Source organism: Emys orbicularis, chromosome 1 (assembly GCF_028017835.1).
Source record: "Emys orbicularis isolate rEmyOrb1 chromosome 1, rEmyOrb1.hap1, whole genome shotgun sequence".
Taxonomy (NCBI): Eukaryota; Metazoa; Chordata; order Testudines; family Emydidae; genus Emys; species Emys orbicularis.
In genome coordinates, this window is record NC_088683.1 from 241,887,675 (window position 1) to 241,905,581 (window position 17,907).

At 41.1% G+C, this 17,907-nt stretch overlaps 1 protein-coding gene across 1 annotated transcript in view; it reads left to right on the top strand.

Annotated features, from left to right (window-relative positions):
* Positions 1 to 1,636: 1,636 nt before the first annotated feature.
* Positions 1,637 to 17,907, top strand: part of DHRSX (dehydrogenase/reductase X-linked) — a 194,602-nt gene continuing 178,331 nt past the window's right edge. Inside the window, exons 1-2 of the mRNA XM_065421112.1 lie at positions 1,637 to 1,677; positions 2,380 to 2,487. Coding sequence (XP_065277184.1) covers positions 1,668 to 1,677; positions 2,380 to 2,487 — 118 coding nt within the window. The 5' untranslated portion in view covers positions 1,637 to 1,667. The remainder of the gene's footprint in view (positions 1,678 to 2,379; positions 2,488 to 17,907) is intronic.

The following is a 17,907-nucleotide window of genomic DNA, read 5'->3' on the forward strand; positions in this document are numbered from 1 at the left end:
GTCCCAAATTGATGTGTCAATAGAAGAGGCTTTAGAGCAAACTGGTAAACTAAACAGAAATAAGTCACCAAGCCTAGATGGTATTTGCCCAAGAATTCCAAAGGAACTCAAATATAAAATTGCAGAACTATTAACTGTACTATATAACCTGTCACTGAAATCAGCCTCTGTAGCAGATGACTGGAAGGTAGCTAAATGCTCATTTTCTAAAAAAGTGCTCCAGAGGGGATCCTGGCAATTACAGGGCAGTGAGCCTAACTTCAGTACCAGGTAAATTGGCAGAAACGATAGTAAAGAACAGTATTATCAGACACACAGATAAACATGGTGTGTTGAGGAAGAGTCAACCTGGCTTTTGTAAAGGCAAATCATGCCTCACAGTCTGTTAGAATTCTTTGAGGGAGTCAACAAGCATGGGGATAATTGGGATCCAGTCGATAAAGTGTACTTAGACTTTCAGAAAGCCTTTGACAAGGTCTCTCACCAAATGCTGTTAAGGAAACTAAGTAACCCTGGGATAAGAAGGAAGGTCGTCTTATGGATCAGTAACTGGTTGAAAGATAGGAAACAAAGGTAAGAATGAACAGTCAGTTTTCACAATGGAGAGGTGAACAACGGGGTCCCCCAAGGATCTGTACTGGGACCTCTGCTGTTTGACATATTCATTAATGATCTGGAAACAGTGAAAAGTGAGGTGGCAAAGTTTGCAGACAATAAAAATTATTGAAGATATGTAAGTCCAAAGCAGCCTGTGAGAAGTTACAGAGGGATATCACAAAATTGGTTGACTGGGCAAAGTAATGCACATTGGAAAAAATAATCCCAGCTATAGATGTACAATGTACAATGATGGGTTCTAAATGAGCTTTAACCACCCAAGAAAGAGATCTTGGCATTACCATGGATAGTTCTCTGAAAACTTCTGCTGAATGCGCAGCAGTGACCAAAAATGCTAACAGTATATTAGGAACTATTAGGAAAATGGTAGAAAATAAGACCGAAAACATGATGACACTATATCCATGGTGCGTCCACACCTTGAATATTGTGTCAGGTTCTGATTGCCCCATCTCAAAAAGGATATAATGGAAGTGGAAAAGTTTCCGAGAAGGGTAGCAAAGACAATTAAGCATATGGAACAGTTTCCATATAAGGAGAGACTAAAAAAGATTAGTGCTGTTCAGCTTAGAAAAGAGATGACTAAGGGGGACGATGACATAATAGAGGTCTATAAAATCATGAATGGTGTAGAAAAAATTATTAGAGAAGTATTATTTACCCTTTCAAACAACACAAAAAATAGAGGTTACCTGATGATAGGCAGCAGGTTTAATACAAACAGCAGGAATTACTTTTGTCACACAACTAACGTGTGGAACTCATTGTCATGGGATGCTGTGATGGTCAGAAGTATAACGGGGTTCAAACTGGATACATTAATGGAGGATAGGTCCATCAATGGGTATTAGCCAAGATGGTCAGGGACATAACCCCATGCTTGGAGTGACCCTAAATCTCTTGCCAGAAGCCAAGAGTAGAAGACAGAAGTGGATCACTCCATAATTGTCGTGTTGTGTACACTCCCCCTGAAGCTCTGGTATGGGCCACTGTTGGAGACAGGATGCTGGGCAAGATGGACCAAGGTCTGACCCAGTATAGCCATTCTTATGTACTTACGTGAGTAACAGTTGCACAGTTCTGCTCATAATGAACAAAATATGAACTAAAACAGATAAACCCTTAAATATGCACAGGGATATATGTTTTTAATATTTTTATATTCTATAGACTGGAGTGCAGAAATGTTGGGAAGTGGACATCAGGAATTTTGTTTTTACGGTTTTTCTTGTTCAGCTTATTTGTGATTTTGCTCCCTATTATTGGGGAAGCAAACGCAGAGCCCCTTCCCAAAGGGTCTGAAGGATATCATGCTGCTAACTGAAACTTTCGTATATTATCCCTGTATACATGTTTGACTAAATAAACAGCCTGTAAATTGACTTGTAACAGCTGCCATGCGTCTTTAGACAATAGAAATAGCTAAGCCGAAATTCTTAAAGGACAGATTGTTGCAGGACAACAACAATAACAACAGAATGTATTCAAATAGAAATGACGACATTTTTCTAATTGGACATCTATCATTTGTGTGTCATCAACCTCAGTCTTTTGTGAACTATTAATACTAGAAAATTATATTGTGGTTGATAAACGTAAGTGTTATGTTCCTTTAATTGCCTACCAGATTTGTTGTTGTATTTTTTATTGGCCAAAGTTGAGTGATCCATTAAATGTATGTATGTATTTATAATATGTACCTTATAGCCTTATCTGTATTGCTACTGTGAATTAATGAGTTATTTTTTTCTCTTCATGTAGTTTTCCCTACACAAAATGGAAATGTTGCTATAGTGACTGGAGGTGCTAAAGGAATTGGTTATCATACTGTGAAGCATTTGGCAAGACTTGGCATGCACGTTATAATAGGTACTGTCATTATTTTGTCAATACAAATGTATATTGTGCCTCCGGGACTAAAATCTTAAAGAAATATCTGTCCATCAGTATAACTAAAAAGATGCCTGGTTGTTACGGAGCCAAATCCTGCCAAGCCTTATGTTATTTAAAATGTTTATTACGGCAGTGCCTTGGGCTGACCAAGAGTGGGGCCCCATGGTGCTAGGCCCTGTACAAACACAGAGTGGTAGATGGTCCCTGTTCCATAGAGCTTACACAAATCTCTTTTGTAGGAGTTCTAATGCTTAGTCCCTCTGAATATTTGGCCCATAGTTTATGTTGCAAGCGTTTTTAAGAACTAGTACTGGAATCCTTTCATGCAAAAAGCAGTCAGTGTGAACATATATATAAAAACACACACTTGAGCCCAGTAATTTGAAATACATTTTACAGTGGGCACACTTTAAAATGTTCTTTGTACTGATTTTTAGGCAAAGTACTACTGTTATGAGCAGGTATTCCCCCTACTTAGGATGTGGAAGACTGTAAAACTTTTTTAAGGTGTCCATTCTACAGTAGGAGGAAATATTATGAAAAATTTAAAGGTATTTTTTAGTGTATGGGGGGTGGTTCATGTTTTGTCCCATGTAATGTAACTCAAAAGAAGTTAGAAAAATTATTCTAAGCAAAGCAAACATTGAATTATCCACACATAAAAATATTAGTGAAGATTTTGAGTCATCTTTCACTCCAATTCTGGGGTTTTCTTGGATTTTTTTTTAATTATATAATGTTTAAAACACTACAGTATATTACCTAATCTTTTCCTGTTGCTAACCCACTAGCTTTTAATTTAAAAGAATGTAATTTAGAGCTATTCCAAGATTACTCTATTTGTGTTTAATTATACTTCAGCAATCCAGAAATTTAACTTTATTCAAATGGAAAATATGACTATATTAAGAGTGAAAAGCAACTAGCAGCGGTGGATCAGTCTGTTCTCAGTCATGCAGGTGGGAATGCAGAGTACCTCCATTAACATTAAGGGAGTTACTCTGGCTTAGCACAGGTGTAATGCAGAGAAGAACCTAGTAGTATATGTTTTAAAAGTCACATCAAAATCAAGCATCTGAAAACACAACCAGGTGCTACTGTATTTTAGCTAATGCTGTCACTATTACTATTGCACTCAAAGTATCTTTATGTATTTTTAAGGTGAACTGCAAAAACTTTACTCAAAAAAACCCAGTCCCTGTGTCATTTTTTCTCCCCTTTCTTTAGGAAACGTACAAACACATTTTGGTTTTGTTTTCAAAATAATTGTATATCATTTAAGGTAGAAATGATGAGAATTATTTCAATCAAGTGCAATATCTGAGCCAAACCCTGACCCAAGCACGGAGCCCAATCAGAGCTTCACAGCCTGGATGGGTTCTGCATCCATGGAGCCCTCCAGAAGGGAGAGGCCCCCTCAGCAGACTCAGCAGTCACTGTGGCAGGCGAGCCTTGTCCTGTTTGGCAGTGCAGCGACATTTCTGCACAGAGGCAGGAGGAGAGGGGGCAATGCATCTACCCCGGTGCCTGGCCAAAGAAAGAGTTAGAGGACCAATTGGCCCCCTCACAGAAATGTATGTGACAGCTGCAAAGGAAGCTATTGACTGGTAACAAGTAGAGTCCATCATGTGCTGACTTACCATGGTGATGGGGGCAATATAAGAACCTCAACAGAATCCCAGGAGTCGGTGCTGAAACTACGGGTGCTGGGGGTGCTGCTGCTCCACCTGGCTTGAAGTGGTTTCCATCATATCCAGGGTTTACAGTTTGGTTCAATGGCTTTCAGCACCTCCACTATACAAATTATTCCAGCACCTCTGCCCCCCGGGGCAATCAGTGCAGGAACACAGTAGCAACCTCTTCAGTAGCTTCCATTCACCAGATATGCTTTTTGAGCCCTCAGGTTCCCTGCACAGGGGAGATAGAGAGGTATGGCTCTTGTCACTGTCGTTTTCTCTTATCCTGTTGTCCCTCCTCATCAGGAGATTTAAAGCAAATTCCAATTCTGATTTCCTGTCTTTATTCCCCAATTTTAATCTATAATGGCTACTCCACCTTCTGCAGCAAACTGGCGTTCTGCACAATTCGTTAATTTCTTTTGGGGATAGAGAAATATGTAGAGGTTAAAAGAGAGACATGAACACTAGATAGTGCGGGGAAAAACTTGACACCTGTGTAGTCAATGAGGGTTTTGCCATTGGCTTCAATGACTCCAGGATTTCACCCCAGACTTTGATACTAAAATATTTAATTATTAGATCTGATTCTCAATATATCTGTGACCACAAAGAAGCTTTTCCACATACTTCCACTGTTGATGCAAGAGCCTTCCCCTCTTCTGTAGTTCCTGCTGTCTGGAACAGCTGTCATGTATGTCATGGCCTTATTATGGGCTCCCATCTGCTCCCATTAAAGTAAATAGCAAAAGTCCTAATGCCTTCCATGGGAGCAGACTTTGGCCATATCTATATTACCAGCATTACTATACTGGTATAATTCCCAATTTGGACATTGTTATTTGGAATAATACTGTTAATGCACAAATTCAGCTACACTGAAAAAAAGGTTGCTGTAATTCTGAATAAGAGTATTTACACAGTGAGTTATACTGGTATAACTATAGTGGTGTAGTTCATCTCATGTGAAAACTCAATATAATGTAATATGACACCGTTGGGAGGGTTATCTGCAGCAGGAATTATATCTCTGGATCTAAAAGCATGAGCCTCCGCTGCCTGAGCTAAAAGACCCAATTTTGTCACCTTAAAGGTTGTAGGGATTCATAAACCTCTATGTGGTCCAGCCACTAGGAGACAGAACCACATTGGGTATGTCTATTTTGCAGTCGAGTGGTGTGATGGAAGCAGGGGTTCACATACCTGAACTAGCTTTCATCGCATGGCAGCTGCTCGACCATGTACCCAGGGTTCCATGTGTGTGGGGCTAGCTCGAGCAGCCACCTATGCTGCTGTGGCTTCCCTACTATTGTTAGAAATTAGGTCAACTCAAATTGTGAGCTGGAGTTTAGACTGATTCAAAGCTTGTGTGCTTTAAGACCTGCCATGCCCCCTGGGTGTTCCAGCTTTAGAATGAATAAAGAAATATTTTGCTGTGCATGTGTTAAAAATTCTGACTTTAAACATTTAGAACTTTAAGTTGGTCTCTTCCTTAAATCTCAGTGAGTTAATAAAACAAGCCTAGCATAGTGATTCTAATTTGAGCTGTTACTTATGTGAAAAAAAGTCCATTTAGCATATATGGGGAACAGTTGGGTGTTTTTCCCCACCCGTGTCCTTCCATCCAACTCATATACGCTTTCACACCCATAATTCAAAACAAAACTGAACCAACTTTGTTCAGACCAGGGGCATAAGTAGCGGTAACTCTAAAACACTACCCCTTGTAGCACTTAAATGAGACATCACACGCAGTAAATCGTGTAGCTCTGTGATTCCTCCCTCTCCTTTCTTACACGAGGAGCGAACAGTTACCAGTTCTGACACTTGAATTATCACTAGGCTTCTGAGTTAGCTCCTTACTGACAGGAATTGGGAAGTTCACACTACTCAGAGCTATTGTTCCAGATTCTCTGTAAGCATCTCTTCATCAGTTACACGAGTCACATTTTTAAAGTTTTCTTCATAACCATTACATCTGTAAACTGAACTATTTAATGGAAGCTGAGATTCTGGATCATGATACCAGTTTCAGAGAAGCACTAGGATGCCGCAGTCAGCTCAATCTTAGCCTGGGTTCAGACTTGCAGAACATTCCATTCACTGAGTCCAAGCATGGAAAACTTTAGATCAAAAAGAATTTGTATCCAAAAATTATGAGCAACTGAAAAAAGGGGTTTTAGTATGGAAGTTAGAACTCGCCTTACCTGTGGCAGGCACTAGTTACTGAATAACTGCTGTAATATGGGCTTGCTGTTCTAGTTTGGAATTACAAATATCTACTTTTGTATTTCCCCCTTTGTAAGGGCTGGTGGTACTAAAAGTGGCAAATTTTGATTTGAGTGGCAATATCTAATATAAAAGCTCTCATTCTTCACAGCTTTGCACCGTCAGTGAAAAGTGAGTATAAAGCACAAAAGTTCTGATTTGGCAGCATTCTGTGCACTCTGGGCACAGCTGAAAACGCAAGGTAGTGGAAAATCAGGCCCATACTGTGCTTCTTTTGAAGTGTAATCATACTATAAATACACTTAATCTGTTGGAGCCTCACATTTTGTTACAGATTAATAAAATTCCACTGAGAAACCCAGCACTTACTTGAAACCCCTTCAAGTCCAGCTGCAACTGTGAGAAAGCAAATATCTTTGTCACCTCTTCCTGTTTTGTCTAGTTTCCAATTTTCAGGTTAGACTCCTTATGCTCTAAATCAGTCCATTCTAATACAGTATGTTAAAACCACAAAGGTGACTTTAGAAGGATAATTAAATCCTATCTAGAGAGTGCAGTTTTTCATTTTCAAAGATAGTTTGATTTAATTTTAATTACAGAAAATTTATGTACGACACTGTGAGTATGTCTACATTACCTGCCGGATCGGCTGGCAGCAATCGATCCAGCGGGGATCGATTTATTGTGTCTAGTCTAGATGCAGATGCGATAAATCGACCTCCGAGCCCTCTCCCGTCAACTCCTGTACTCCAGTGCTGCGAGAGGCGCAAGCAGAGTTGACGGGGGAGCGGCAGCAGTCGACTCACCATGGTGAAGACACCACGGTAAGTCGATCTAAGTACATCGACTTCAGCTACGTTATTCACATAGCTGAAGTTGCGTAACTTAGATTGTTCCCCCCCCCCAGTGTAGATCAGGGCTAAGTCTCCTCTCACTCTAGATTGTTGCTGAGAGATATTTGAGTTCTAGTATGTGCAGGAAAGCATTTCTCTTCCTAAGTGAGGAATATTTTGTTAGGATGGTATGCACGGTAGAGTTAGAGTTGAGCAGTATTTCATACTTGAGAGCTTGTTTTCTAATTCTCTTATGAGCGCTGAAAAACATATAGTGGATTGCCTAGTAATGATCTCACTTTAATATTTTACTACAGTAGTTGCACTACAGTGAAGGCTACAAGAGGTTCAGCTATCACCCTCTATTTTTACACACAAACAACCTTCCAAATCATTCACATGTTTGCTGAAATTTCCCCAGCTTAGTCTGTTTAAAGACAATTAAAAAGTAAAACCTGAGCAAAGCCCCTATTCCTTTGTTTGGTTAGGGATAGCTCTATTGTTTTGTCCCTAGTCAAACAGAGCAAAACGTGTACTGAGTGTAAAACCACCAATTGTGTGTTTTACAAGTCAAGAGGTGGAATGTCTTCTCTGCACTGCCCTGTTCTAGTCATTTTAAGTGTACCTGGTATACTTTTTTTGGAACTTCCTGCTTCCATTTCATTTCTGCATTTCTTTTTGTCGGTAGTCAGGAAATTCTCCAACTTGCCATCTTTGGTAACAACATTTCTTTTTTATTCCAGGCAATCTTAAGCTTTGCAGGTTGTGACATCATATTTGAAATATTTTAAGTTTCCTTTTTTCACCCAGAAATAGTTTCTCCCATTGTGAGAGCTGTTCAAGAAAGAAAATATTTTTATAGGGCTGTCGATTATTCACAGTTAACTACAAAAAATTAATCGCGATTAAAAAAATTAATCACAATTAATCGCAGTTTTAATTGCACTGTTAAACAATAGAATACCAATTGAAATGCATTAAATATTTTGGATGTTATTCTACATTTTCATATATATTGTATTCTGTGTTGTAACTGAAATCAAAGTATATTATTTTTTATTATAAATATTTGCATTGTAAAAATGATAAACAAAAGAAATAGTATTTTTCAGTTCCCCTCATACAAGTACTATAGTGCCATCTCTTTGTCGTGAAAGTGCAACTTACAAATGTAGATTATTTTTTTGTTACATAACTGCAATCAAAAACAAAACAATGTAAAACTTCAGAGCCTACAAGTCCACTCAGTCCTACTTCTTGTTTAGCCAATCTCTAAGACAAACAAGTTTGTTTACATTTACAGGGAGATAATGCTTCCCGCTTCTTATTTACAATATCACCAGAAAGTGAGAACAGGCATTTGCATGGCACTTTTGTAGCCGGCATTACAAGGTATTTACATGCCAGATATGCTAAATGTTCGTATGCCCCTTCATGCTTCGGCCACCATTCCAGAGGACATGCTTCCATGCTGATGACGCTCGTTAAAAAAATAATGTTTTAATTAATCTTGTGACTGAACTCTTTGGGGGAGAATTGTATGTCCCCTGCTCTGTTTTACCCGCATTCTGCCATATATTTCATGTTATAGCAGTCTCGGATGTTGACCCAGCACATGTTGTTTATTTTAAGAACACTTTTACTGCAGATTTGACAAAATGCAAAGAAGGTACCAATGTGAGATTTCTAAAGATAGCTACAGCACTTGACCCAAGGTTTAAGAACCTGAAGTGCTTTCCAAAATCTGAGAAGGATGAGGTTTGGAGCATGATTTAAAAAGTCTTAAAAGAGCAAAATTCCGATGTGGAAACTACAGAACCCAAACCTCCAAAAAAGAAAATCAACCTTCTGCTGATGGCATCTGACTCAGATAATGAAAATGAACATGTATCGGTCCGCACTGCTTTGGATTGTTATTGAGCAGAACACGTTATCAGCATGGACGCATATCCCCTGGAATGGTGGTTGAAGCATGAAGGGACATATGAATCTTTTGCGCATCTGGCACATAAATATCTTGTGATGCTGGCTACAACAGTGCCATGAGAATGCTGTTCTCACTTTCAGGTGACATTGTAAACAAGAAGTGGGCAGCATTATCTCCTGCAAATGTAAACAAACTTGTTTGTCTGAGTGATTGGCTGAACAAGAAATAGGACTGAGTGGACTTGCAGGCGCTAAAATTTTACATTGTTTTCTTTTTGAATGCAGTTTTCTTTTCACATAATTCTACATTTGTAAGTTCAACTTTCATGATAAAGAGATTGCACTATAGTATTTGTATTAGGTGAATTGAAAAATACTATTTGTTTTGTTTTTTTACAGTGCAAATACTTTTAATTAAAAATAAATATAAAGTGACCAAGTACACTTTGTATTCTGTGTTGTAATTGAAATCAATAGATTTGAAAATGTAGAAAACATCCACAAATATTTTAATAAAAGGTATCCTATTATTGTGTAACAGTGCGATTAATTTTTTTAATCACTTGGCAGCCCTAATTTTTTATTTTGGTTACTTTTTTCTACAGCCAGGTGAATAATTAATTCCCTATGTTTACAAAGTACAAATCTAGCTAGAAAATACCCCCGTCTTTCATTTGGATAGGTCAATCCTCTCTGTAAATGGTTAACATGATTGAAAATTATCCTTTTTGAGAGATTCCAAATAAATTTAAAAAAATTCCAAAAAGCATACATTTATACATGAGATTCCAGCCAGTAGGAGCTGTTTCATTTGCAAAGAGTGATGCTGAATGCAGGTTAAGTTGAAGAAGTGGAACTTTATTAAACCCTGTACAATGGTCTCTCCATGTGGCTGAGTTGTTTTCAGCCTAACTCCATGGCATTCCCTGTGTCCACTGGTGTGCCGTCACTAACAGCCCCTCCAGGGAACCTGGGCCCTCTGACTTCAGTTCCACTGATCATGATACATCATCCCTATTTTACAAACATTTTAAGATAAACATTTAAAACAAATTATTTATGCCCAGACCCCAATCCGTTTTCCTTCGGCCAGAAGTTGCTAACGTATAGCCAAGTTGGAGTCTCATCTTTACCACAAACTTCGTTGTTTACATTTTCTTGGAGATAATTTGGTCTCCTCAAAAGGCGACCACCCTGGGAATTACCTGTCTCCTCCTTCCTTGTCTCTGAATAATTCTCTGTTCTGTGATGATCTCTCTATCTCAGTAGGCTCTCTGGCTGTTGTGTCTACTGGCTTGTAATAGCCTCCTGTTCCTTTGGATCACTTGTCCCTCTTACTTATCTTATATGATCTGATGCCACTGCACCCCTTCAGGACCTTTTAGCTGACTCTTTCTGGTGTCTCTCTAATGGCTGAATCCTCACAGGGATGCCTGTCTCTAGGGCCGGTAGGTCCTTAGCTGACCTGTCGTACTCTAGTGCCTGCATTCTGTGATTGTTGGACATCTCTTCTCAGTGGTGTCTCCATCCTTCTGGTTGCAACAGACCTCCTCTCATTGACAGCAGGGTTTTAGTTCTTCATCCCATCAGTGCCTGTCCCTGACTGTTTTGGGACCCTTCTGATAGGGTATTTCTGTGTGCCAAAAATGTTAACAAGGAGTCTGAACCAGAAGAAACAGCTTTATGTAACAGCCTTTTATCTGTTTTCACAATTGAGTCAACTGGTGGGGAGGAGGTATGGTGGTCAAATTCCCATTTGCATGCAAATTACTTTGAATTTTTCTGAGGCAAATTGGGAGCTGTTGTTGGTGAATACAGTGTTCAGAATGCCATAGCTTGCAAAGTGGGCCCTCAGTTTGACTTGCTTCTTGTATCAGGCAGGGCACTGACATCCCTAAAATTTGAATGGCAGTTCACTGTAATCAAGTACTGCTTTTCATTGAAGGTAAATAAGTCTGCTTCCACCTTTTTCCATGGTAAGGTGGGCCACTTATGTGGTAAGAGTTTCTTTCTGCTGGCATTTATCACATGACTGTCAGGCATCACTCATCTATCAAGGAGCAGAGTTGTGTATTTGTTCCCACCCAGTAAACACATTCTAGGGCACATTTAAGTCCGCTGTCAATACCCAGGTGCGTGACATGTATTTTTCGCATGAGGTCCTTATGTAATGAGGTGGAGACAACAGCTCTTTTTTCACAAAATATGATTGCATCCTGCACTCTCAGCTAATCTTTAATGCGAAAAAATAGTTCTGCTCCTACCACTACTTGGCTTTGGTAGAATTGCTGTCTTTACTGCCTGTAGTTGGGTGTCCTTTTCCATAGACTATTTGATTTTCATCAGTTTCACTGTTAAAACTGGGAGACAGTACAGCATGTTAAAGGATTCAGTGTCCTAATCTTCTCCTCCCAACTCGCTGATGCTGTTCAGGGTGTTAGCTAACACCACTACCCATCTAGGAACAATGCTGGGTGAGACTTCTCCGGAACATCTTTTGTGCTGGCCTTATGCATATTGGCATGTGCAGCTATCTATAGCAACCAAATGGTGTTGCAAGTGTTGTCATCATGCTGAACTCTGTCCCGGTTTCTGTGACCAAACTCATTCCTCATATCAGACTGTCAAGATTCTGGCTTTGGAAAGTTCTGACAAGATGTCATCATGGATAGTGGCATCTTTCCAATGCCTGGGTCTATGCAGATGCACAGTTTGACTGATGGCTTCTTTGCCACCACCATGGTACTATGATACCCTTGCTCTGCAGACTTTCAAACTCCTTTTGTACTCCCTAGTGCCACTGGAATTTTCCTTCGTGGTAAACACACAGGTCCCACCTTGGGATCGGTTTTCTTTGAGGCACCCATTGCATTTGAAAACATCCCTCCTATACTTCTAAAATGATCTACACTGTCTTGTTGCACTGCCGCTATAAAATTCTGAGTCTGTACCCTGATCAGATCCATGACTTGTATGGATGTATTCTCCAAGAAGGGTGTGTGGAGCTTACCATCCATCACCACAAACTTCTGTAGGTACCATCTGTTATTGTTTGGGTTAGTTATTATTGGATCACATTTTCCTATGGGTTGCATTATGCACTCATTGTACGTTATTAGATTGTGCCTGATCTTTATAATGAATGTGTTCGAGTCCAATTAATTCTGGGGAATCACACTGCAGGAGGTTCCATGATCCTGGAATTGTGCAGGATGTTTCCCTCAAAGCATTGTGCATGCATGGAGGTTGGTATTGTACCCTTGTTGCTTTCCTGTCAGGACTTGATATGCTCTTAGAGTCAAGGAGAGAGACATGATGTCATCCCTGCTGTCTGATGTGCAATCCGCCTCTTGTACAAATCTGACTGAATCTTTCTGAGACCTTCCTCTGCTCTTGCACACACTGCTAAAATGGTTCAACTGGTCACATTGTTTGCACTGCTATCCTAGGGCCGGGCACTTCTCCTTCACCCACTCATGTTGTTTCCCACAGTAAATGCATCTCACTATGGATGTGGAACCCTGGCCACCTGCTCTTCTTTGTTGTTGTTTTTCTGAACGTACTACTGGGGGTGTTGTGCCTCCTAGGCTTCCATCCTTTCTCTTGAGGCTTCTGCTGCACGCCCAATGTCTAAGTATCTATCTGATGTGAGACTGCCTTCCCGGAGCAGCTGCTCCTTTAGGTGGTGATCCCAAGTGCTGTAAACTATCCTGTCCTACATTAGGGAATCTATCAAGTCCCCAAAATTGCATGTATCAGCCACTGTGCACAAGGCTGTAAAATAGGGGCCTGTTTCCTTCCCTTCAGAGTCATCTCTAGTGAAAAACCTGTGCCATGCTGTAGAATCGTTCTACTTTAGGGAGCAATGGGTCCCCAGGGCTCCTAGCATTGCTGTGTGGCTTGAGGCAGTAGTGAGCTTCAGAGTGCTGCAGCCCTCTCAGCCTTTTTCCTGCTGCTGTTGTCCTCCTGCATGGCTAGGTCTGTGTACAGCTCCAACTCCTCCTTCCACTGGGTCCATTGCTAGGCTAGGTTTGAGCCTGAAAAATTCAGGTCTCTGAGGGGACTTCAGACTGAATTCCATGGCTCATGCTGCCAGCTGCTGCCCTGCAGAGAACTCGCAGCTCAGAATGTGCTACCATGTTTCCCTCACAAAGAGTGAAGCTGAATGCAGGTTAAGTTGAACAAGTGAAACGTTATTAAATCTCGGGGACTTCTCTGTCCGTGTTGCTGAGTTCCAGCCTAACTCCTCATATTCCACTGATCTCCTGTCAATAACAGTCCCTCCAGGGAACATAAGTCCTCTGACTTGAGTTCCACTGATTATGATGCAAAGGTAGAAGCAGCCCAAATGGGGATTGCTGCACTGAGGGGGAGGGAGTAAAATGGGGCCCAGCTGGAGGGCACCCCTTTCTTCCACTGTCCCCCAGAACTCAGCACAGTGTAGGGGAGACACCGCCACTTTGGGGGCATTAGGACCCAGATGATGCCTCCTCTTCCTCCCCATGTGATCTGCAAGAGCAGACCCCTCCCCATCAGAGATTCAAGCAGGCAGGAGCAGAAGAGCCTTTGAAGATTCAGAGAACTTTCTACAGTTTAGACTGGACTTTCTGTGCCTTGTGCTGATTGACTGTTTGTTCCAACCCTTCCTCTCCCCATTGCTCACAGTCTCTTCACCTCAACTTCATTCCACATCTGCCCCTCCTGTCCTCTCTTCCCCTGCCCTGTCCCCCTCACCTTAATTCCCTTCCTTTTTATTTCCATTTAGCTGATCCCCTCTTAAGAATGCCATGCTCTGTCCCCCCCAAAATAGAACTAACATGCAGTTTACTGCTATCACAGTGCTCACTCTGCTTGTGTGTTCTAACTCTTTCCCCATTCTGTGTCTGTCTTGTCTATTTAGACTGCAAGCTCTTCAGGGCCGGGAGAATCTACTACAGGGGTCGGCAACCTCTGGCATGCAGCCAGCACATCCCTTGGCCCGCGCCGCTTCCCGCAGCCCCCGTTGGCCTGGAGCGGCGAACCGCGGCCAGTGGGAGCCGCGATTGGCTGAACCTGTGGACGCGGCAGGTAAACAAACTGGCCCGGTCCGCCAGGGTGCTTACCCTGACGAGCCGCATGCCAGAGGTTGCCGACCCCTGATCTACTACTCTGTATTTGTGTAGTGCCTAGCACCATGGGGTCCCACTCTTGCTTGGCCCTAAGGCACTACCATGATAAATGCGTTTTAATAATAATAAATAAAACATTAGTTCAGAACCCTCTGGAATACCTGGATAATGCATCTGGAGTACCCATAATGCATAAAATCATTCAACTGTGTTGAATTACTAAAACCAGATTTTGTTTCACTTAATTAAACTGAATAAAATGTGTTGCTCTGTGGTAAGTCCCACTGAAACCTTGAAATGGCCTTCAGAGTGAGGTTCTTCTCAATGTAAGATGGCAGAATCTGATCCAAAGCCCATTGGGTCATGTAACCAAATGGTTTGACATGCAGTGTTTATATATGTAAATGAAGACTGGGGGAATATTTTTAACTAAGTTTATACTCTAGCTTTATTATTTGCTTTATATATTATTAGCTGTAGTGTTTCACTGAGAAATAGAATTTTTCATCCCACTTCAATCATGCCTTATTTTATGCATTTATTCAGTCAAATTTGCATGACTAGTTTTATTTTTTGGACTTGATTGCAGAAAGTATCTTTGCTAAATCAATCTCACCTGAATTTATTTCATTATTTACATGGTGCAAAGTAGAAGAAATAAGTCAGAAAAGAGACAGACCAGCTTTGCATACATTATTCCATGACCAGCTGTATTTTTTTTATTCCCTCTAAATATTATGCATTTAGCAGAGAAAGGAGAAGTGGGGAAAGTGTTTAAGTAGCTCAGTAGTCTAAGTTCCCAAGCCAGTTGTTATTTCTTCTAAGCAACTTTTCTCAAAGTTCTTTCAATGGATATGAACATGCCAAACTCTCCCAAGCTTTTTGAATCTAGGGTAGGCAGTTCTTATCAAGTGAAGGCTGCTCACCCCCAAATTCTCATGGCTAAATTCAGAAGTGGTGAAAGTGAGTGCAATTATATTGAGTCAATGGGGGAAAAAATCCTGGAAGGGGACTCTACTGTGGGTCACAAAAGTTTGAAGAGGTCATTTACAAACATGTTAAAACACTACATTGTGGCTGCTTATACCATGTCTGAATTTAGTCCTCATACCATATACTCTCTCAGGTCTTAAACGTCTCACTCTCTAGTTCAGAATACTATATCTGTTTTAGCATTGTGCATCTTTCTGTATTTGAATGCCAGCCCTGTTTGCAGGGCCGGCTCTAGGCACCAGCAAAACAAGCTGGTGCTTGGGGCGGCACATTTTTAGGGGCGGTATGGCCGGCGCCAGAATGCTGCCCTTAAAAATGTGCCCCGGCCGCCCTAGCTCACCTCCGCTGCTGCTGCCGCTCGCGCGCCGCTACTCGCCCTCCCTCCCAGGCTCTCAAGCCTGGGAGGGAGGGGGAGCAGCGGCGCGCGAATCAGCCGTTTTGCGCGCCATGGCCGCTCGGGGTCTCCCCCTCCCTCCCAGGCTCTCAAACCTGGGCGGGAGGGAGGGAGGGAGGGGGAGATCCCGAGCGGCCGCGGCGCGCGAAACAGCCGTTTCGTGCGCCGCTGCTCCCCCTCCCTCCCAGGCTTGAGAGCCTGCGGGGAGGAGGCAGGGAAGGGGCGGAGTTGAGGCGGGGCCGGGGGTGGGGTAATTAAAAAACGGGGGGGGGGGGGCGGCCAAAATTGTTTTTGCTTTGGGCGGCAAAAATCCTAGAGCCGGCCCTGCCTGTTTGTGACGCACAACATTCTCTCCCGTTTGGATTTTCAATAACCTGACTCTGCTAAAATAAATATACTTTACTTCCTCAGTTTCTTTGTTGGGCATCATCTTTTAAGGCCTGATCCAAAGCCCATTGAAATCAGTGAGAGGCTTTGTCTTGACTTCAGAGGGCTTTGGATTGGGCTCTTGGTTAGTAAAACAAAATCTTGAACAGCATCTTTTACATGCCTTTTCACTCCAATATTTCACTCCAGCTATCTGTATGATGTCTGCTACATTGCTGCTTTCCTTTCCTTTCCTTCTGTAACCGTTTACAGTATCAGTCAGATACAGTATATGCTGATTCATTCTGGAATGTATAGATTTAGGGCCAGATGCTGCTCCCATTGAAGTTCCATGAAAATTTTGCCATTGACAACAACGGAAGCAGGATCAGGCACTTACCGAGCAAATTCCTTGTTGCTGAGTGGTCTAAATTGTCCTCCATTTTCTACTTCAAAGGCTCAATAGTTGGAGTGACTGACAAGATATTGCTGTGGAAAAATTATAGACTGTTTGAATCAGCTTTGTTTGTTTGTTTATTAACACAAAGCACAGTGCTAAGTCCTTTTTAGCTTTTGTTTTTAATAGTTTTATCTTTTGCATTCTTTGTTTTTTGGAGAGCACTTAGACACTTGACATTTTATCCTTCTCCTTGTGGCAGCTTGATTTTTGGCTCTGTCACTGACCTTGGGCAAGTCACTTTGCCTCTCTGTGCCTTTGGTTCCCCGAATCCCCACCCACTCTTTGTCTGTCATGTCTATTTAGATTGTAAGCTCTTTAGAATAGGGCCTGTCTCTTACTAGGAGACTGTACAGATTCTAATGCAATGGGGCCCCGATCGTATCTCTCTCATTTAGATGCTACCATAATACAAATAAAAATAATAAACATTGACATTATCGGTCATATTGAATTTTAATGCCGATTAACCTTTAATTAGACATTTAAAACCAATGCTATTCTGTTGCAGACATACATGTTTTCTCTGAAATTGTATAGGGTGTTTTTAAAATTCTGTTGAAAGGATATTATACTCCATTATATTCTGTGGCTGCTTATCTTGATTTCTATGGAACCCTTTGAAAATTTAAAAAACTTTTTTGTTTTCATCCTTATTATTACATTTTATAGGACATTTCAATAAGGATATTTCAAATGGTGCTTAAGAGTGTTATGACCTTTCCTTTCTTTGAGTATCAACATTCCTGGTGACTTCAGCACAGCTTTGAGAGTGTAACCTGTTTGAAGAGTCTGCAGTGAGAGGATGCAACATATTTTGTATTTTTGTCTAGGTCCTACATAAAACAGATGATGGACTGTGTGTGTGATTCTTAAATATTGATTGGTGACTTTTAAAAATAAAATCAGAATTTACTACCACATTGGAACATTTTAAATTTGTGCTCAGTAGTAGCTGTTCTCCTTTGTGTGCACTGCTCACTTTACTTGTGGGTTACAGAACTACTTGCTAGACAGCAGTACAATACAAGGAACTGGGATGTGTTCCTGGCTCTGGATGGGAACTGTGGTCCAGTGTTTAAAGCAGGAGACTGAAAGTTAGGACTCTTAGCTACTAATTATTTGATAATGATGCTTTGCATTTACATATAGGACTCATTCAATTGTGGATTTTAACGAGCTTTCTAAAGGTGAGCATGCAGGAATAGATCTGTTTTGCAAACACAATAGCCAAGCACATAGATTTGGCATGTTCATTCTAGGAGGCAGCATGTTTAAGTAGATGAGATTCAGGTACACATGAAGTCTACTCCCAGTTCTGCTCAAAGTGATCACGTGAAACCTTTCAAAATCTAGTTAACATTTTTTAAATAAGAGAGCATTTTATCTACCTGTGTGTTAAGGTAGAAGTATG